At 45.6% G+C, this 22,112-nt stretch overlaps 2 protein-coding genes across 3 annotated transcripts; one reads left to right on the top strand and one right to left on the bottom strand.

Annotated features, from left to right (window-relative positions):
- Positions 1-6,999: 6,999 nt before the first annotated feature.
- Positions 7,000-15,971, top strand: LOC310788086 (aminoacyl tRNA synthase complex-interacting multifunctional protein 2-like). 2 transcript variants are annotated; one of them, XM_083649586.1, is made up of 4 exons: positions 7,000-7,243; positions 7,757-7,969; positions 10,010-10,244; positions 15,018-15,971. In XM_083649586.1, exons 1-4 carry the CDS (start codon positions 7,112-7,114, stop codon positions 15,404-15,406), a joined length of 969 nt encoding a protein of 322 aa, XP_083505712.1. In that variant the 5' UTR covers positions 7,000-7,111; the 3' UTR covers positions 15,407-15,971. The 2 variants fall into 2 exon arrangements, with proteins under 2 accessions (XP_083505712.1, XP_083505713.1); XM_083649587.1 differs by having other exon boundaries at positions 7,013-7,126.
- A 2,076-nt stretch (positions 15,972-18,047) lies between these two features.
- Positions 18,048-21,056, bottom strand: LOC310788083 (uncharacterized protein). Its single transcript, XM_083649577.1, has 2 exons — positions 20,844-21,056; positions 18,048-20,171 (listed from the first exon to the last, which is right to left on the bottom strand). Exons 1-2 carry the CDS (start codon positions 21,033-21,035, stop codon positions 18,435-18,437), a joined length of 1,929 nt encoding a protein of 642 aa, XP_083505703.1. The 5' UTR covers positions 21,036-21,056; the 3' UTR covers positions 18,048-18,434.
- Positions 21,057-22,112: the final 1,056 nt, after the last annotated feature.

The following is a 22,112-nucleotide window of genomic DNA, read 5'->3' on the forward strand; positions in this document are numbered from 1 at the left end:
AGAGGCTAAAATGTGTGACTCAATGTCAGTGTCACAGTAGGCCTATAGATACAAACAGGGCCTCATTAGATGCGGTGCCTATACTGTCTACATCATTTTGACTAGTTGTAGGGTGAATTCAAGTCATGTGGAAAATGATGTCGTAGACGTAGACTTGCATTGCAAAAAAAAAAATCTGAGGTAATGAGAGGTTTGCCATGATGGTTGCAATTTTCCATGAAATGAAAATAACTAGACTATTAATGACACACTTTTGTATTCTAAGTATTGTTAAATGTAAAAAATAAAATAAAAATGCGGTTGCTTGTTGACATGTCATGTTGATAAACCATTGCCGTTGTGAAAAATAAATGTTTCCAATAACAAAATATTTGTCATGTTCAAAAGAGATGTTTCTGTTGTTAAACAAACTTAACGGCACAGTGGCTCAGTGGTTAGCACTGTAGCCTCACAGCAAGAATGTCTCAGGTTCAATCTCTGGTCCATCCGAAGTCCTTTCTGTATATAGTTTGCATGTTCTCCCCGTGTCCGTGTGGGTTTCCTCCGGGTGCTCCAGTTTCCTCCCACATCAAAGGCGTGTATGTTAGGGTTAATAGTCCTGTCAGTGCCCTGAGGCACTGGCAATCAAACTTGAGTTGGTCCCCGGGCGCTGCACTGTGGCTGTCCACTGCTCCTAGTTCTAGGAAGGTTCCTAGTAGAGGATGGGTCAAATGCAGAGGATGAATTTCCCCATGGGGACAATAAAGGATAACTTAAAGGGATAGTTCACAATTTTTAAACTTTAGCCCTATTTGCTACTTACCAGGGATGATGTTGATTGGTAGAGTTCTTTCTCAGCACAACCCATCATATTCCTCATAGTAGCTCTGGAAAGTTGGGCAAAAATGAATGCAAGGTCAATGGGTTCACGCTCCTGTATGCACAAGCTGACTGAGGCTTGCTAACATTTCATCCACAGTGCACGCACACACACACACACACACACACACACACACACACGCACACACACACACACACACACACACACACACACACACACACACACACACACACACACACACACACACAGTGCACTGCACAAAGTACATTTCAGTCAGCTTCAGTCATACAGGACCATGACCCCATTGACCTTGGCTTGCATTAATTTCCCCCCAACCTTCCAGAGCTACAGGAACAGCATGGATTGTGCTGAGAAAAAAACTATACCAATCAACACCATCATTGCTAAGTAGCCAATAGGGCTAGACTTTAAAAAAATGTGAACTATCCCTTTAACTTGGTATTCAGTGTAACATACCAAATCGTGGAGGTGCTGCAAAGTGTCCATAAAGTAATTCGCAGCAATACCATACAGCAATACAGCATGGACAACACATGAATAGAAATCAGCCTTTCCTTTTCCGCTCATAGCCCATTACTTTTTTGGAGGAGAACTTCCTGTCCATTTTTCTTGCCTCTTATAACAAAAACCTTGACCAATATGAGCACGTCACAGGACTGGATTATGCCTTCTAGGATGGACACATATGCCTACTCTGCTTGTCTCTTGGCACTTCAATAATTGATGCCCTCGCTTCATTGTCACGAAGAAACTCCTACCAAGAAAGGAGCGTCAAGCTCACCTTACTTATTAAGTCTGTGTGAAACTTTAATGCGCGCCCAATCTTTTTCAGATGATAATCGATGTGGCGGGGGGGGACGACGACGCGGGAAACGGGGAGGCTAAACCATTCCGATTTCGAGCGTTCTCACAGCACCCTCGGGGACCACAAACGCTGATCATATTTGGATTCGCCATCTTTTGGGGGGCCCCCGAGGGATCAGCGATGTGCCACCTGATAGTCTGAACAGGGAGGAACATCGTAAAAGATTTAACTGGCGTGTTAGGATGCCTGAATGGGCTATGTGAGCTCTGCGCAGGAACTCTATTCATAATGCAGGGCCTGACAGCACTGCCTCTGTTCCCCAACAAGCATCAGTCCTGCGCCTCTGCTTATGATGTCTGTGTCGGGCTGGCCTTCATTAAAGAATGATGAAGGCTATGCACATATCAGTGGCCATACCTATTGATACGCTGCAGGGTGTTCGTGCATCCTCCAAATCAATTTGCACCGTGGCCTGAGCCTCTTGTTTGGGTGTATGATAATGGATAGCTTTCCACATATAGTATACTGTACATTGAGCTGCGTCTATTAAACGGCTTAATGCCACTTTGCAATTTGACGCCAGCGTTTGGCGCCACACCCCACCTAAAGCCCCGAGCAGGTGCTGCCTGTGCTGACACTCCCTCAGACTGAGTAATGGCTGTCGCGGAGGGGTAGACAGGCACTTGACTTTTCCAAATGACTTGAGGAGGCACCATCAGATAAGAGGGCCGGAGCTGTCCAGGCCTCACTTTGACTGGCTGGAAAATGGAGGCGCACCGTCTGGTTGGGTTCGGTTGGGAATGGAAAAAGTCTACCAAAGACTGTGACGGGATGGAGATTGGAGTGTAAAAAAACATCACCATTGACTTCAGTTGTTGAAAAGGCTAAGGAGATGATGGTGATGATGATGTGGGCTCACTGAACATCTTATGTGCTGCACATTAAAACACAGGATCCCTGAATCTGTTCCAACAATTTATTTGCAAGGGTGCATGAAATGTTAGGTGGATGTACAGAGGTGTGTGTAGTGCTAAAACAAGGAAATACTATAACAATCAATATCACCTCAAACCAGCCCAACATAGTGGACACATTACTGCAGGGAGAGAGGAGTCAAATACTTAAACGATAGGAAACACCAGTCACTACATAATCAGATAAGTTACACGGTGCATAAACTTAGGTGGATTCATTAAACATTAAACAGCATAACAGGAGGATAAATCAGTCAACATATAACAAAGGTACTCACTTCTGTCATGTACGCACACAGGGAAGGTATGCAGCAGGGTCGGCCAATTCTCAACAAAACAATCTCCAACATTCTCCAACAACTGCCAACATTCTTGTTGTCAGTTGTTGGAGAATGTTTGATAGGTGTGCAATGGGCTAAACACGGACAAACACTGAACATGTCGTCGAATCTGACCAAAAATCTCCAAACTATTCCAAACAAGGCCAGACAGTCATAACCTTGCAATAGCAGCTGGATTCACATGAGATCATGCGACGTTTGTGAGCAGTGTCAGGTTAAGACATAGCACACAAAAGAAACATCTGTTTGTCTGTGTTTGTCCATGTTTGTTGTAGAATGTTTGATTGGTGTGCCATCATGGGCTTTAGGAGGATTCTAGCATTAAACAACATCAGTTAACAGACAACAAAGGTACTCACGTCTGTCATCTATGCACACAAGAAGGTATGCAACAGGGTAGGTCAACTCTCAACAAAGGGATGAACTGAGTGTTTAAATATACTGCTACTGTGCTACTGTACGTAGGTGATCAGATCCGATCATTTGCAGCTATGTGATGAGGCGAAAGTGGGACAGAGGTCAGAGGTGAGGAAGTGGAGGAGGATTCTGGAAGATTGAGTCCAGGATGTTTAGCTTGGGATTTTGAACCGTTGTACTGTATACTGACGCCAATGGTGACTGGTTTTCTCTCAAGTTGTGCTGGCAAACTCCTTGTGTGTTATATGGACAAAGTTCACCTGTGTTTCAACTGCCATGAGAGTGAGTAGAATAGATGATGACAGAATTGTACATTTTTGGGTGAACTGTTCCTTTAAAAGTAACTTATAATAACTTAACCCAATTCAACCTCTTAATAAATCATAGCCTATAGATGTCCTTAGTTCCTAAATCGTAAATGTCCCTTATGGTATAACAAAGTTGAATTCTTTGGTATAGCAACCCGGTGGCAGCAGCCAGCTGGGATCCGGCTGGGAACGGCAATTCAAGGTGGCTGCCACTGTAGGAAGCGGACATCTCCTCTTTGGCACTAAATTAGATTTTAGGGTTACCATTTTGCTCTATGATCATTGGGGTTGGCGTGATGGTGACGATGTCAGGCACAGCCGATGGTCTCAGCCTCCACCATCCTATGATGTCTAGTATAAGAGCCGTGTGTGGCGTGCATTCATTGCATAAATGTCTGGCACACCGCGGGGGAAAACAAGCAACGCATTTATCAAGCCGTGCTGAAGCATCATCTACTGCTGTGCTTTATTAACTCACTATTTTTTCCTGTTTCTCAGACAGTTTTATTCACACTCTCACAGACACCAATCTGCAGTCAAAGCCACACCTACAATCTAATAACCAACGTAATAGCCTATAACAACCATCACTGCTCCGTTACTCCACTGCTGCTGCCGTGCCCGCAACCCCCCCCCCCCGCCCCCGCCAACGACGATGCCATCGTCCATTGTCGATTTTCACCCTCGACATCGTGATGATTCAAGTTGGTAGACATGATCCAACCCTAATGATCCTATTCGTAACATTGATGATCAACAGGAAAAGTCAAATTTGGATGTCAGTATCACTTTAAGGTTGTTTGAGTGAATTGACGGCCCTCTTGGGGCGCCATCTCGGATTTGTCAATAAATAATCAACTGATGGTAATTTCACTGATTCAATTGCATTCCTTGAGCCCTAAAACCTAGGTGTTAGACACCAAAACCACCTTTCTAGGTTGAATGGGATATAGCCATTTTAAGCTCCTGGCAGCCATCTTGGCCACCAACTTGAAAATGGTCGATTTCCGGAAGTAAACAAACCTCAGCCTTGGACTAATTAAAGGCCCTCTCACCACTGCACCCCCATATTCCACAGTATTATGATCGATTCACCCCTTGCCTACCTGTGAATTTATACCTGACAAGATCAAGAGCCTCCCGGGCTTTACACACTATCATCTCAAGTGTTGCATCAATCATCAAAGTGAGTCAGATCTACTTTCTGTGTTGAATACGCAATTAACTGTAAGCGAAGCATCCCATGCCTTCTGTCTGTTCACTGCCTGTTTATCTGTCAGTGACCCAGTAAGACCTGTGGCCGCCTAGGATGCTCTGCAACCCCTCACCACCTCACCCCACACAACCCCAGCGTGACAGACTGTGTTTCCCCGGTTCCTACATGATTTAGAGAACTATTGTGGACTGTAAGGTTACAACCCCCTATAGTCTCAGTTTCTAGCCCAGGTCGCAGTCTGACGATTACCTCAACAACGCCGCTAGTTTGGCTGTAGCCCCCCCTCTCTCTCTCTCTCTCCATGCTCCTGGACCTCAGCGTACAGTGAATTATTCAGGGTTAACAAGCTGTCGGAACACCAAACGCAATTGTACATTTTAATTAAATATCTTGTCTCTCTCTTTCTCTCTCACTGTTTCTGTCCTGCGGTGGAGTGGTGAGGATGTGGTTCAAGTGTGTAACATTACAAAGGCAAGGAGGTGACAGAGAGGAAGGTGACCACAAGTCAAAGGAGAAGTGCTTGGTATCAGGCTGGGTCACGGCCTCTTAAAGTGCTTCCTGATCAAGGTGTAGGATTGCGGTGCCAGGACTGATTCGGACCAAAGATCTCTCTCTCTCTCTCGATTGAATCACTACAATTGACTGAATTAATGTATTCATTCCGATTGGCGGAAGTGGAATGACTGTGGGAAGTTGGACTTGGCCAGTCAGATTTTGAATGTGTCTTATCTCTGTTGGTCACTTCGACGTCAGGCACTAGACACAAGGAACACAAAACAGAAAGCAGCCGTCGACTGACAAACCCTACTGTGCTCCTCTGTGCATCTCCACTGCAGACTACAGACTCCATGTTGGGAAGTCAGTGTCATTTGGTTAGCAAGCAGTAGACCAGTGGTGGATTAAAGGGGAACTCAGCGTGGATGTTGGACTGAGTGGAAATATGTGTCTATTTTATTCCAGCTCCCTGGTTGTACGTTACTACTATGAACATACAGGCCTGGAAAAGCTGCCATCAAAGCAGACTATAGAGCCAACGTGCAGGACCCAGTGTGTGGGACACACCGCAAATACTAGACAGTGACAGACGGCCAGCATGGCTGACGGCCGACTGTCGGCTTGACCATCGTGACTGACTTGCAAGCTAGGAGCACTGATTTGCCAAACCTGCTTGCTTGCAGGCTACTGAATACTATAATACTCAAATAAAGTACAAATAGTACCATTTCTCTGATCTTTATTTTTTACATTTTGTAAATAGATTCACACACACACACACACACACACACACACACACACACACACACACGCGCGCACACGCGCGCACACACACACACACACACACACACACACACACACACACACACACACACACACACACACACACACACACACACACACACACACACACACACACACACACACACACACACACACACACACACACACACACACACACACTACGCACACACAGGGGCCTGTTTTAAAAATATTGTCCCGGGCACAGGACAACGGGCACAGGACAACAACAGGGCCCTGGAATGCTCTATTGACACCTGGAAGTGTGTGTGTGTGTGTGTGTGTGTGTGTGTGTGTGTGTGTGTGTGTGTGTGTGTGTGTGTTAACTTACAGGGCTCTCCTGAAAAACAGAACATTGCAAGAAGACAAAAAGATTGTAAGACTGAATAAATACAATTATTTGATGGACAACCCCCCCCCCCCCCCCCCCCCCCCCCCCCCAGTTCAGTAGGACCCACACTCCTGATAGCCTAGTACTGCCCTACTCTCATAGCTATCTGACCCCTGACCTCGAACAGCCTAGGCTTGGGGACAGTCAGGATACGATGTGACATTATGATGATGTTGTGGCGCCCTCTAGTGTGTGGTGGATGATACTTGCAGAGAGAAAGGTGACATTTTGTGAAATCGTCTGAATGCTTTCAGGGCATTTGCATTATAACGATAAATAATGTAATACATGCATGTAATGCATCAAGCTACACGTGCAGTTTAAAACCACCAAAAAAAGTTTAAATTAAACCTTTTCACTTTCAGCGGATGTGACGTCACGCGCGGCCGACCTCCTTCCTGTCTGAGCAGCTGCTGCCTGCTGCTGTCTGTCACGGTTCAGTCCAGAAGTCAGCTGTAGCAGTGGGATATTGTTTTTATTTTTGTTGTATTATCTGTCAGAGGGCACTAGCCGTCCGCCACCATGCCCATGTACCAGGTAAAGCCCATCTGTGGGGGTGACATACAGATTGATTTGCCAACGTGCATGTACAGGTTACCAAATATCCACACGCAGCAAGGGAGCAGCTGCAGCGCCTCCGAACATGCGCTTCAGGTAACTTCACTGATTTCACATCACAAGGTCAATTTAGCAACACATTCATTATCTTCCTCACGCCTTCACCCAGAGTTCATCTTGCTCACATAGTGGCGAAAACGCTAACACAGCGTGTTAGCTTGGACTGCCTTTAGCCAGGCTAGCTAACTTAGCTAACTTAGCATGTCAGGACTGCACAGACCAATTCACCGGTTTACTTATGGATGCTGGATGATGCAATGTCACAGCATCCCTCCTTCTATGCCTTGCATTATAAAGTATCTATAACGCTAATGTATTGCAAAGTGGGGGGTTGGGGACAATCCATAGGCTAGATCAGTAAACTGAGAATATGCCCAATATGCTGGATATTCAAAACTGTCTCGTTATTATCTGTGTGGACTATTTCAGGGACACCAACTGTGCAGAAAAATCTTAAAACTATCGAGGACTGTGCTAACGCCTTTAAAAGTACTTTGTTTTTACCCATTTGTGGTTTCGTTCAAACTGAGCGATTCTTTGTGTCTCCAGAATGGCGAGGTGGACCCAGCAGTCAAAGCCCTGGAGGTCCGACAGGATGACATCATGCGGAAACTGTATGAGCTGAAGGCGGTGGTGGAGGGCCTGGCCAAGACAGTGACCACCCCAGACGCCGACCTGGACCTCAGCTGCAGCCTCTCCCCTCACAGCCCCGGCTCCACAACCTTCAGAGGCACCGCAGACCTCGACACACTACTGGGCAAGGTGGGAGACAGATGCACCACGGCTCGCCATGATGCTGCACTTGCATAACTGGAGTCACAGAGGCCATTTACACCTGGCGTTAACATGCGTTTTCTGCCATCAAATTGCGATCTGATGTCAGAAATGGTTGTCCTCTCAATGAATCCGCATAAAGTTGCTGTATCCAGATTGAGAGGACACATTGCATTTACACTTGTGTTCAATATGTACACCAGGGCTATTCAACTAAATTGTTCAGGGGGCCACATTGTCAGAAACCTAAGGGGCCGGGGGCCGGACAGGTTCCCCGAGCCATTATATGTACACTTGACACAACCCGCCACCACATTTTCGCAGCTGTGCTGGAACTATTGTTAAATAGGGGTGCGGGCAGCTTCGAAGAAAATTTGATGTTTTTTGGACTTTTATCCATATTTAGAAGAATATTTAATTTTAAATTAACATTAGGATTATACTGTTGTGATGTCATTATTCAGTATCTTCTCCTTTTCTCACTCACTTTCATGTAACCACCTACTCTCCCTTTAGTCGTTTTACACTACAACAGACAGCAACACAGGTATAAACACTGAACTTATTATTATGGAAAACCAGATTATGATGAAAATCAAACACTGTAATGTAACAAACAAGGAAAAATATAATAAAAAAGCTTCTCCCGGGCCAGTCATAGATCTTTGTCCCCCACCCAAAAGAAAATTCAACCGGGCCGTATCCGGCCCGCGGGCCACCAGTTGAATAGGCCTGATGTACACAATGCATCCCTGACCACCTCCGGAGGTGGTTTGGCTGATCAGATTGCAATCCTTCTTCAATGCGTTTTGGGGGTGTTTACACCTGGCATTTCAAGTGACAAAACACAATCTGATTGCAATCTGATCACAGAAAACGCATGTTAGCGCCAGGTGTAAATGGCCTCACAGATACGTGTGGGCTCGTTAATCAGAAATGCTAACATCTCTGAGCATGAACCATGCACAGTATTAATTAATTAATTAATACACAGGACAAGATGTTACTATCCCTTGTTGTTGGAGAAGATGTTGGAGATGAAGCACTGTCACATTTTCAGTTCATTGTATTATTGTTATATCTACTTGGTAGTAGCAGTCTTTCCTAAACGTTGTCAACGTCACACCCATTAAAACTGACTGTTATGGAGCAACAGATACAGGATAAACAAGCACAACTGGCTCTAGTGTGCGCGCACACACACACACACACACACAGACTGCAACTTGTTCACATGTGCCATCATTCCAATAGTCTCTTAGAACAGACGAGTTGGCTTCCGCAATTTTCAAATGCTTCCGCCATACCATCTGTACTTCGTGAGGGAGAATCATGCACCAACTGGAATGGGAAGGAGAAAGGCGGGTCTTCCGCTCATTAGTCCAATCAGAATTTTTTTAAGGCAGGTCTTCCGCTCATTAGTCCAATCAGAATTTTTTTTCGTGGACACACGTGTCGTGATTGGTCTGATTTTGTCGAACTTCCTCCCAGTCTGAAGGTTTTTTTTCCCAACTTCCTTGTGCATGTTCTGGGGGTGTAACGTACAGACTGTATATAGCTGCATTCGCCGGATGTAGATGAGACAGTCTGTTTTAAGAGACTATCATTCCAATGACATAAAAATAGGCATAAATTGGCAAAAGGCCACACTGCCAGAAAGCAGAACAGTTCTGAGTTAAAATTTTAAAGAAAGCAAGGATACAGCTATGCCTCACTAAAATATTTTCAATCTGTGAAAATTAAGTTTACAGAAAACAAAACATAAATTAATTCAAAAATACACATTTCAGTGTATAACAACTAACAAGCATAACCAACTTTTCAGTGCTTACCAACTTGTTTTATGTAAATAAAAATATTGATATTTGGCGCCAGTGTATCGATAACGTATCGCAAGAGGAAGTATCATGATAATATTCCACTATCAATATTTTGTCCCACCCCTAGTATTTATCCCTAAAGACTTCGGTACCGCAGCCCAGATCCAGATCCTTGCTCACTGTATGTCCGTCCCTCTCTCTGCCACAGGACGTCGGCGCTCTTCGCGACATCGTCATCAACGCCAACCCGGCGCAGCCTCCCCTGACCCTGCTGGTGCTCCATGGGCTGCTCTGTCAGCGCTACCGGATGCTCTCCACCGTCCACGTCCACTCCTCCGTGTCCAATGTGCCCGCACAGCTCCTGTCCTGCCTGGGTCCCAGCCATGCCGACAGCTGCGTCCGCCAGCGCTTCCAGCTGGGCTTCACCCTCATATGGAAAGATGGTAAGGCCGCAGGCAGCGAGCACAGAGGAGGACAAACAGCAGGGGTTGGGGGATGGAGGGAGGACAAGGAATGTACGAATGAGTTGAGAGAGAAATGAGACGACTGAAAGTGAAATCGAAGAGAAGTTAAAGGAGAATTTCGGTTTTTTTTAACCTGGACCCATCTCCTGGCATTAATTAAGATCTGACGACTCACCCAGTGATCTCCGCGGCGTTTCTGGCCGTCCTAGCGTTGTTTTGAGATCAATAGCGTCCAAGTCAGTTGTAAAATGGAGCTGATTTGGGGCCAAGTGTGAGCCTGTCTTTACTGCATCTAAATAGCTATTTTTACTCCCGTTTTCGCCAAATATCGTCAGAATCTGATCCCTCAAGAAGCACCACAGTGATATTTCGCCAAAGGCTGTTTCCTGGAGTCCCACAGGGATCAAATTACCTCAAACGTGATCTCAGTCACCAAGTCTCGTGAAGTCCCGCGATACTTTCCTGCTGACTGGCCAAGTACAGGCAGGACGCTTTGCGGTGGTGGTTTTAGCGTAACCTATGTGGGGTTTGGCATAACCTTCGTTATTTCGAATCCCACATAGGTTACGCCAAACCCCACATAGGTTACGCTAAAACCACCACCGCAAAGCGTCCTGCCTGTACTTGGCCAGTCAGCAGGAAAGTATCGCGGGACTTCACGAGACTTGGTGACTGAGATCACGTTTGAGGTAATTTGATCCCTGTGGGACTCCAGGAAACAGCCTTTGGCGAAATATCACTGTGGTGCTTCTTGAGGGATCAGATTCTGACGATATTTGGCGAAAACGGGAGTAAAAATAGCTATTTAGATGCAGTAAAGACAGGCTCACACTTGGCCCCAAATCAGCTCCATTTTACAACTGACTTGGACGCTATTGATCTCAAAACAACGCTAGGACGGCCAGAAACGCCGCGGAGATCACTGGGTGAGTCGTCAGATCTTAATTAATGCCAGGAGATGGGTCCAGGTTAAAAAAAAACGAAATTCTCCTTTAAAGCAACACGCCAGCATTTTGGGAGATTCACTTATTTGCCATCTTCATGATAGTAAGGTGCAAAGCAGGGCTGCCAAGGGTCTGGAAAGTGCTTGAATTTAAAGAATTAAAATCAAGTAGCCTGAAGTGCTTGGATTTATAAAGAGGTCCTTTAGCCTACCCGAATCTCTGAGTTTGAGCCTTGTGCGCTCACATCATCTCAAAATTGCTGGGCCAAGCTTGATACACTTTCGTCCTATCTGCAGCCTCACTCTCCGCGCTGCACTGTGTCATTACTGGTCAAGATTGCTTTGAGGTTATGTTAAGTGTTCATGATTCATTCCAATGTAAAAGCATGACTGGAAACAAATTTGCATTAGAGGACTTATGAGACTGTTATATGTGAACATCAATGAATTACTGGCCTGTCATTTGTAATAATTTATCCTTGAAAAGTGCTTGAAGTCTATCGTTACAAAAGAATGGCAACCCTGGAGAAGATACTGTAGATTCCATTCTCTTCTCTGTGCGTGTAGTAGAGAAATAGCGACCTGACAACAGGGGAAAAAATGCTTCCATACTGCTCACTTGGCGTAATCCAAGTCTCCACAAGCCCTGAGATGTCACTTACATCCTGTTTGTAGCTTAAATCTGTACTGTAGCCAGGTGCTGCACGATGGTGCCCGGCAGATACTGTAGCCTGCTATTTTTCTACTACGCTACGCTACACTAATACACACACAGAGAAGAGAAGGCCATCTGTCTTCTCATCTTACTATCTGGAAGATGGCAAATAGGCGAATGTCCCAAAATGTTGCCGTGTTTGAAGCCCTGATGCAGAGTCTGCATCGTTGAGCAGTGATGCTTGGCGGAGTGCCACGCCGGACGATTGCTGCACTGCTGATGAATCAGAAGCCATGTTATACCTCGACCGCGGTGCCATTATCAATTTGATATAATGCTGCTCCATCATCCTTTAAAAACAGTTGATGTGGTGTTTAATTTGTTTAATGTAACCGTTCCTTGTGAAAGTGACGAGGCGGTGCACTGCCTTGTGTTTGTTGTAAGATTATGGAATAATTCAAGTACCTTTCAGCTAGTCACATTCCAACAACAACAAATGGTAATGATAATAATTGAAAATAACTGAAGACCTCACTCAGACTGAGAAATGAATGGTCTTGGCTATTTTGGTGGATGTGATGTAGGTGCTGCAACCATCAATCATCTGGACTTGTACTGTAGATGCAGGGGGTGTTTGCTACTGTTCTTACTAGGGATGCACCGATCGATCGGCACGTGACCGGAAATGGCCGATTTTCAGCTGATCGGCCTCGACCGGTGACCGGCGCCGGTCAGTCCACATAGCCGATTCTGTGCACCGGTCGGCTTTCCCCTTTTTTTGTTTGGTTAATTACCTGCAACTGCACGATGCACGCATTCACGTGATGTGCGCACACCCCAAGCAGCCAAAAGGAAACACACGCCAGCATGTCCTCCTCATTGTGGAAATTTTACAGTTTGTCACACATGCAAGTCGAAAATAAGCCGCGGAGGGGCAGGGTACGTTGGAGTCCACTCCAGTCTGAGCGGCTCGCTTCACCTCACCGGCCCCTCTTCCCCGACCAGCTGCAGTCCACATCACCGCTGCCTGCTGCTGCTGCTATCTGTCAGTCACGTTGTAACGTGGATACAGGAGAGGACTATTTGTTTCGTATTGCGAATAGAACGACGATCATAATAATAAAACGCATCGGACCAGTGTGCAAGGTTTTCTGTGTGAGATTTTTTTTTTTTCGGATTTCGGATTAAAAAAAACGGACTCTGTGTGTAAACTCTGATATTCAAACTGAGTCAACTCAAACTAATTTCCTCATCTACTCAATAACAGCCAAATCCACAACTGTAGAGTGGGCATGGCTTCGAAGGTCTGGGCTCCAGACCTACAGTATATAGGCTATAAACTCCTTGTCCATGGATAACATTTTGACGCTTATTTATTTATTTTATTTTATTAGTTTATTTGGCAGGGACATATACAAAAAAAACATTAAACACCATAGGGGAAGAGATGCTTTGTAACAGATTTAGCCATAGGCTACTTTCCATCTGGAGCCCATGTTCTGTTGCACCTTTTTTCTTTTGGAAAAGTAAATGCATGATAGCTGTGGGATATACTGGTTGTTTTATATTCATTGTATTTACACAAAAAAGAAAAGCTCTGTCCAGTAACCTGGAACACTTTTATTTTGAGATGTTTTTGAGTGAGATCGTCCTACCTCATGCAAATGATAAGAAATGTGACATGAATCTTAATTTTCTATTAACACATTGAATGCCAGCCATGTTTTCATTCCTGTAGGTAAGTTGTGCCAGGGGTGTTTTTGACGATTCTGGCTCATTTTAGAACAGCCGAGGATTCTTTTCTGTTAAGAATTCATGAACATCAATCATCTAAAAATAACTAATAGAATGTGTGCTTTCTCTGTCTAAAAGAGTTAGTTTGCAGAGTTAGTAGTTATGTAGATATTAGCCGTTGAGTACAGCATGGTTTCAGCGTCTGGAAATTTATTCAGAGATAAATGGCTTTTTGTGAAACAGTCACTTTAACCATTCATTTTTGGCATCAGTAAGACCGTCAGACATTCTAAACAATAGTTTTGAACAGTAATTTCCTCCATAACAACAGGAAACACCCCTCTCATTCAAACTCCTCCCTCCGTGTGTCTTCTCCTCCTTCCTCCTGGCTTCAGCGGGCGTGTCAGAAGCGCGTTGTGCTGCCTGCCTGTCTGTCTGCGTGCCTGCCTGCCTGCTTGCCTGTCGGGCAAGACGAGTCTGAAATGGATTACTGTAAAATCGCGTCGCCATTTCCTTGAATGGCTTGCTTCCGCGGTGTGTGTGTGTGTGTGTGTGTGTGTGTGTGTGTGTGTGTGTGTGTGTGTGTGTGTGTGTGTGTGTGTGTGTGTGTGTGTGTTCGCGCGTTGCTGCGCGGCTCTGGGGGGAAGGGATCTCTGTCCGTTCTGTGTGTGTGTGTCCGGGCTTATTTCCGCGGGAGGCGGCTGCTTTTGTGGCTTTTGGGTCCCGTGGCTGTGACTTCTCTCGGTCTCTGTCGCCACTTAGTGGTCGGTAAAATAGATTACACACATGCTCTTGCTCCAAATAGTTATCTCGAAGATGTAAAAGGGGTTGATTGATGTCCCACTGTCAAAAAAAAAAAATCTTTATGTAAGACGAGTTAGTCCGTCCTTGGCACTTAAGCGCTGGATTATGTAAGACGAGTTAGGTCGTCTATGGCACTTAATGAGTTAAAGCAAAGTAAAACAAAAACAAAAAAGAAACCCGTCAATTAATGTTCTTAGAAAGAAAATTGGAATCTGCCAAAATCGGTATCGGCAAGTCAGACTATTCAAAAATCGGAAATCGGAACCGGCCAAGAAAATGGCAATCGGTGCATCTCTAGTTCTTACTGCAGCCAAGCAAGCCCATTGATTTCATAATGTATCCAATCCATGGAGGTGATTCTTATCCTTACTGTTTAAGTTAATGATGGATGACCTGGAAAACCAGAAGTTTTAGAATGAATCAAGTATTCCTTAGGTCACCTGTGATGACAAGTGTTCGGTGTCACCTTTGAGTACAGGTCCTTGCATTCTAACTTAGACTGTCATTATGCCCAATTTGCCCATACTCAATCATTTGTAAAGTTTTCTGAGGGTGTTCTTGTCTACCAACCACAAGCTTGTCTCCTGCCTTACCCTCTCTTCTGCCCGTTCCACAGTCCCCAAACTGCAGATGAAGTTCAGCGTCCAGACCATGTGCCCCGTCGAGGGCGAGGCCAACGTGGCGCGCTTCCTCTTCCGCCTACTGGCCCCCTACCCCGGCGACGCGGCCCTGGCCACGCTGGTGGACAGCTGGGTGGACATGGCCTTCTTCCAGCTGGCCGAGGGCAGCGCCAAGGAGCGGGCGGTCGTGCTCCGCGCCCTCAACGCCGCCCTGGGCCGCGACACCTGGCTGGCCGGGCCCGAGCTCTCGCTGGCCGACATCGCCTGCTACTGCTGCGTGCTGCAGAGCGGTCCGGCCGCCTCCGCCCCCGCCAACGTCCAGCGCTGGCTCACGGCCTGCGACAACCTGGGTCACTTCGGCCCCGCCAAGCACCTGCTGCAGTGACCGACCGGCGGGCTGTCCCGGGACCACACGCCTGCCCCACATGGGTGGCCTACCCCTCGCTCCAGCTTACAGAAAGGCAGAAGGGAGTTTGAAAATATTGAAAGAAGATACGGGCCGTGTCTGGAATGCCTTCTAATGCTTCCCTCCTCATGGGAACCTGTCACTGAACTGACAAAGACTCAGTGGAAACAATACTGTCTGGTTAAGGGTTAAAAAGTAGCTTCATAGTATTTCTTTCCATCACGCTGCTTTTATATAAGAAAAAGGGATTCTAGGCTATTTTTCTGAGGAAGGAAGCATGACTGCATAGACCGGGCCTGGTTATGAATCAAGTCAAGGGTAACAACACACACACACACACACACACACACACACTGTACATCTTCCACCCACGTTGTGCCTAATAAATACAATCCTGTTCTCGATGCTGTGTGTTAGTGTGTGTGTGGTCGTGGGTAACAGTGGAAATGTGATGCAAGCAGGACCTACTGTTGATATGTGCAGTATGGAAAAGAAGTCATACTTTGTACTGTGATTTTTCTTAAATCATTAAAACTTTGGATCAAAGCGCCCTGAGATAACTCTTGTAATGGTTTGGCCTACTTAAACCCCTTATCTCAAGTAACTCCACCTGATACGACTGATCTGAAGTGTACCTCCGTGTCCAACAGGTGGCAGACATTTACAATTTGAAACGGCAATCTCCGATTATACCATCATTTATTCATCCATTGTTTGTCTTTACTGGCTTATCCTATTCAGTTCAGAGAGCCTGGAGCCTATCCCTGCATGCATTGGGCTGGGAAACACACCCACTCCCATTCAAACCTATGAGCAAGTTAGTCTCCACTCCACTTGACTTGGTACCTCGGGCCCTTCTTGGTGTCAGTGTTGACCCATGAGCCCCTGTGCCATCTTATTTGTATTTATTTTAAAATTTTTAGTTTGACTTGATACATATTTAACATTAAGTGTCCATTTTCAAACCAAATTTACAGTTTCAACATTGTTTCATTTAATTGAGTGGCTGAATAGGACTAAATCCAAATGTGTATGGTGGTAATTTATTAATTGCAGCTGAAACCAAACCCCCGTTTGAAACGATGACATCAGCATGTGTAAAGTGTCTAGTTGGAATAACAGGCCCTCATGCAGAGGGTCAGAGGGTCCAAACCGGCCCTGCAGGATGCCTTTGCAAAGTGTGACATTTGCACTGAGCAGTACTTCAATCCAATGGGAGGTGCCAGGTTTCAGAAGCAAGTTAAATATTCACTAGCCTATTCATGTTTTCTGCATTCATCACTAAATGGTAAACTATTCTCATTACCCTTGACTATCGAGAATTGCACAGTTGCCATCAATTGTAAATCAGTTCCACAGTAGATTTGATCATTTGTTTGATGGTAGCTGAGATAACCCCATGTGAATTTTTAAAATGTACCTGTAATTCTTTACTAAAAGAAACCATACAATTTGGAGGTTTTGACATTTATGTTATTGATTTTTGGCCCACTTGGAACCAAATTTGCATGTCACATGAACTGAAATGAGTTTGACACGCCTGGACGTTGCTACTGAAACATAAACACTCTGTCCCACAATGGTGTCCTATAGCAAGCACGCCCAGCAGGATGTTTTCAACATTTAAATGCGTTTTCTAAGTTCTTATCAGGATCAACCTCAGCCAGGGTTAGGAAAGGTGCTTTCAGACTGTAGCAGAGTAAACTAATGCACGTTTCCCAGCAGCAGTCATGAGTTGAGAATCTGAAGTGAAACTGTTGCAAATTACTCGACCACAATCAATCAGAAGCACTATGGCAACCACGTTCAAATGTTTGTCCACCTTTTCACTGTGATTGAGACATTAGCATGCGATGACCTATTTTTCTGTAATATGATTACTGTGGCTTTTTTTTTGTCCCACACAACAGATTGCAGTTCCCAATTTATCTGTTATCAGTTTACTCCAATCCCGTTACATAATAATCATTAATGTATTTTATATAGCGCTTTTCAATGACCCAAAGACGCTGACTGTATGAGTACAACAGAAAACATGTAATGCTTTGCTCCCCAACCCTGATCAGCTTTGCACCATAAAAACAAAACAAAAACACTGCTTCAACTGTTATGCACTTATGTTATAATTTGATATGGCAGTTCATCCATTTTCTATAGCAATCATCCGACTTTACACCTCACACTCTACCAGTAGGTTTTGTATCTTCTTAACTGTCATATTAGACACCTTGGGTCCAGACAGAGCCTGGGTGTGCGTGTGTGTGTTTGCATGCTCTCACAGCCTCCCGATGGTCTCCAGGCAGCGGCGGTCTGACAAGAAAAGCTCTTCGCTGACATCTGGGCGCATGGCAATTGGCAAGGAATACACTCAGGACCCAGCAGCACCAGAGTGATGGTGCGGCCATCTCCCTCACACACACCCCGACAAACACAGGCTTCTTTCAAATAGTAATACGGTAAGTCATCTGTCTGTGTAGTCGGCACTGCATGCAAATCAGGCGGTCATGGGGTGTACTCCCATTCCATCACTAATCTAATAATTACTTTAGGGCTCCAAACCGTTTTCATGAGGGAAGAAAAACAAAGAAACTGTCTTTCCTTGTCTCTTTTTATGCAATATAAAACATACAGATAGGAGATTAAACAATGGTAGAAAAAACAAACTAGCCCAACCTAAAATCAATTGACCCCTGTGGCTACTTAAAAACAAAACAAAGCACAGATTAAAAAATAAAAATGTGATTTTGTTCTTTTCAGTCCTGTCCATGATTGTCGATTGGCTGTTTCACAACACAAGTACGCCATTTCAGGGTGTGAGATATCTCTATGCCTATCAAAACAGGAAAGGCTAGGTAAATAGAAAACACGTCTGAGCTCAATTGTTTGAAATAGTAAGCTAATGAGGTTTTTTTCTTCTATCAATCAGATTTGAGCACAATGCGATTTGATTCTGTATCAATTAAAAGGATGAGGAAAAAAAGAGTCACTGAAAATCTCTGTAGTGTATTCACTCAGCCACAGCTGTGACCACAGCAAGAGGGCACACGCTGCTGTTGTATCTCAGCAACTGAATGCGCTCAAAGTAGTCGTCAGTCAGGTAGGTTCTTTGCGAGGTCACCAGGTTTCCTTTCTGACTGAAGAGGCGCTGGACGGGGGCCGGGGAGGGCAAGGTGGTGTTGTATTTGAGGAAAAGCTGCTTGACTCTGGGGAAGTCCTGCAGGCACTCCAGACTCTTCCCCGTTCCTTCAAGGTACTTGCGGATCTCCTCCATCACTCCCCGCTGCTGCATCTGAACAGCAGGCTTCACGGGCCCGTAGCTAAAGAAGTCGTCCTCAGATTTGATGGTTGACACATTGACAGGCACACTGGTGTTTGCCTCGACTTCGGGGCACGGCTCCATTTGGGACGCCTCCGCCGCCAGCAGCGAGCACATTTCATCTCTGTCCGACGCGGACATCCACCACAAGCGGAACTGAGGGGTCGTCGCCGTGGCGATCTTCGCCTCTGTGCTGGCAAAGAGCTCTTGGAAGCGCACGTCTATCGCCATTACAATGGCGTTGATGACCTCGCCGAAATACTTTGCCCCATCTTTCTGCTCGTTCAGCTTGTTCTTCAGACTGAGTATGGTTGGGATGACCAGACCCAGGTAACACTTCTGCTCAGCCTGGAAGAGCTCCAGCGCAAAAGCGAGCGGGTGGAACACGGCCACGTATTCTCTCAGGAAGGCCATCTCCTCCTGCTGCAGCCGGGTGACCTCCAGGCGGGCGCACAGCTCCGTCAGCTCTCTCTCCGTGAGGGAGACGATCTTCTGCACAGCACAGTACTCCACGTTCCAGCGTATCACAGCGGGAACAACCAGCGCCATCTTGGCTATGTCTTGTGCTGCGTCCATCGCAACTTGCAGCTGGTGGGATTTGCTCCAGATGGCGAACACCTTGGCCATCGTACTGTAATGCAGCTGGCACATGGAGCCCTGTGACACGGCCTGCCAGAAGTCCTCAGTCACGATCAGATCCAGGGTGTGTGACGCACAGTGCTGCACGTTTGGCAGGAAGAGGAGCATGTCCTGCTCTGGCTCACCTTCCAGTATAGTGGCCACATTCTCATAGAAGCCGATGTCGTCGTCATTGTCCTGGTTCTCCACTGCAAACTCTTTGAACACGCCGACAAAGGGGCTGCCGTTATCTGTGACGGTGGTCTGGACCTTGCTTTCGATGTTGTAGTTCACGTGGATGTCGTGTATCCGTCCGGCGATGGCGTCGTGTGTGCGCCTGCCGTGGAGGCGAGCGAAGCCCAGAGCAGCAGATTTCCTCTCCAGAGAATTGGCATCGATCCAGTGGCAGGTCATCCCAAAGAAGCTCCGGTTGTTGGCTGTCCAGACGTCGGCGGTGGTGCACACATACTGGACGGTGGCAAGTTTTGCCATCAGCTCCTCTCGCATGCTGGAGAAGCCCAGGTCCACCTTTGTGAACAAGGTGACTCTGTCCATGGACTTGAGCCCCTCAGTTAAGCCGGCGATCAGTTTCCTGAAGCCAGGCTGCTCCAGCATATAAAATGAGTGGCAGTCCTCCACCACAAAGTTGTAGATCAGATCATCTATCTTGGTTTGTGTCATGGATTTTGAAATGATCTCCGCCTTCAGCTGCTTGAGCTGGCAGCTCCTGCTGGCCTCACCGTTGTGTTCCTCTTTCTTCCTGCCCCTCTTCACCCCATCAGGCCTGGCCTCACAGCCCAGATGTGTTCTCTGAAATACAATAAAAACACGTTTTGTTATTCAGACTAACATGATTTTGTTTACTCATTAGTTAATAGTTTCTGAAGTAGGATACTGCTGGTCTATTATTTAGAGCAGTGGTCCAGGGGACCACCAGGGATCCTTGAGGGGGTGCCCAGCAAATTGATGAATTGTTCAACTTAATTATTGCATGTACAAGTAATAGTGAATACAATGAGACAATGCAGAAGAACGACCGTTTTGACACTATTGGATTCTGGACAAAACCATATAAACAACAATAGCAATATTTTCAGATTTGGGTCTGAGAGACACAAATCTGATGGTATGTGGCCTTAATGTGTTACTAAATTAGGGTATTTAAATGAAAACGGTTGAGACTCACTGTTTTTGAGGATTCTAGTTTACATAACGTTAGGTTTAGAAACTTTTTTGTGCAAGAAAAAGGCGAGAAAAGACAAGAAGATGTTCTTAAGTGCAATACTAATAATATCCAGTAACGTTAAAGTTAAAGACGCACAAAAAGAGCTTCCAACACCACGAGTTGCTAATCAGCATGCAGCTAATGTACATTGTAACGTTAATCACGGGGTCGGCTACTCATTCATTGACTCTTTGAAACATTAACCTGGCAGGCAGTGGTCATTATAAAAACCAATATAGTTATTTGATATAACTTACGTCTAAATGCTTCTTTAGATTTGATGTTGAGGTCTTCGACGTAGACAGCAAATTAACCTTCGGTAAACACAGATTACACTGCACGATGATATTTTTCCCTTGATCTGCCTTGTACGTAAAATGGTGGCGGTAACGCCAAGTATGTATTGCGGATTTGGTCTCGGCGCTGGTATCATTGAGATCCACTTCCATTTCGGACACTAACTCTACTGTTATTTACGCTTTGAAATATAAGAAAAGTATCGTAATCCGATTTAGTAATCGTGATTACATGTAAAGTAACGATGGCGGCAGAGAGATCCTCATGAAAAAGGGGAGGCCTTTGTTCAGATGTTGCCTAGAGACGAAGGAGGGAGGAGACAGTGACATCACTACCTCTCACTACCCTCTGCGACAGCGCCCATGCGCAAAAGGAGAACACTGCAGTGAGGGCTCCTTGAGAAAGGCACTGTGGTTTGTCCGCGTTTTAGCGATGGTTGTAGCAACAGTCTTCTCCTTGCTATGTTTCTATTAGGATTTTTTGTCTTTATTTCTTTTTCTCCCTCTTCTACCGCCGACTTTCACTTGGCTTTCCTCTAGTCTTCCTTCTCTTCGGGGCTTCATGCTTTCAAATCAAACGGATTTAGCGCCACCTTGATGTCATTAGTGACATACTGAAGGCTCTTGTATGGACTGGATATTGTTTCAATGGAAACATTGCACTTATTAGGCAGACAACCCCCCCCCCCCCCCCTCTCTCTCTCTCTCCTCTCTCTCTCTCTCTCTCTCACCACTCACACACACACACACACACACACACACACACACACACACACACACACACACACACACATACACACACACTCTCACTCTCTCTATCACACACACACACACACACACACACACACACACACACACACACACACACACACACACACACACTCTCTCTCTCTCTCTCTCTCTCTCTCTCTCTCTCTTTGATCTAGCTGAATGAATACACCACAGATCATCAATGGTGATTCAGAATAGCTCAACAGTGACCTCCCACTTTTTCCCACAGCTCCCAAGAGACTTCCCCATTCATTTTCTCCATAGATGTTGAGAAAAATCGTTGTATAAAGAGTTTTAAGCCTGGAACCAAGCCAACCAAGAATGTTTTTGCTCCAAGTGAAATGTTTGATGGTCACTCGTGATTCTGTCGCTGGCTGGTTGGCTTGGTTCCAGGCTCTTTATAGGCTAAAGATTATTCAAAACGTCTATGGTGAAAATGAATGGGGAATTCTCTTATGG

This window comes from Poromitra crassiceps (assembly GCF_964638095.1).
Source record: "Poromitra crassiceps genome assembly, chromosome: 13".
In the NCBI taxonomy this organism is placed as follows: Eukaryota; Metazoa; Chordata; class Actinopteri; order Beryciformes; family Melamphaidae; genus Poromitra; species Poromitra crassiceps.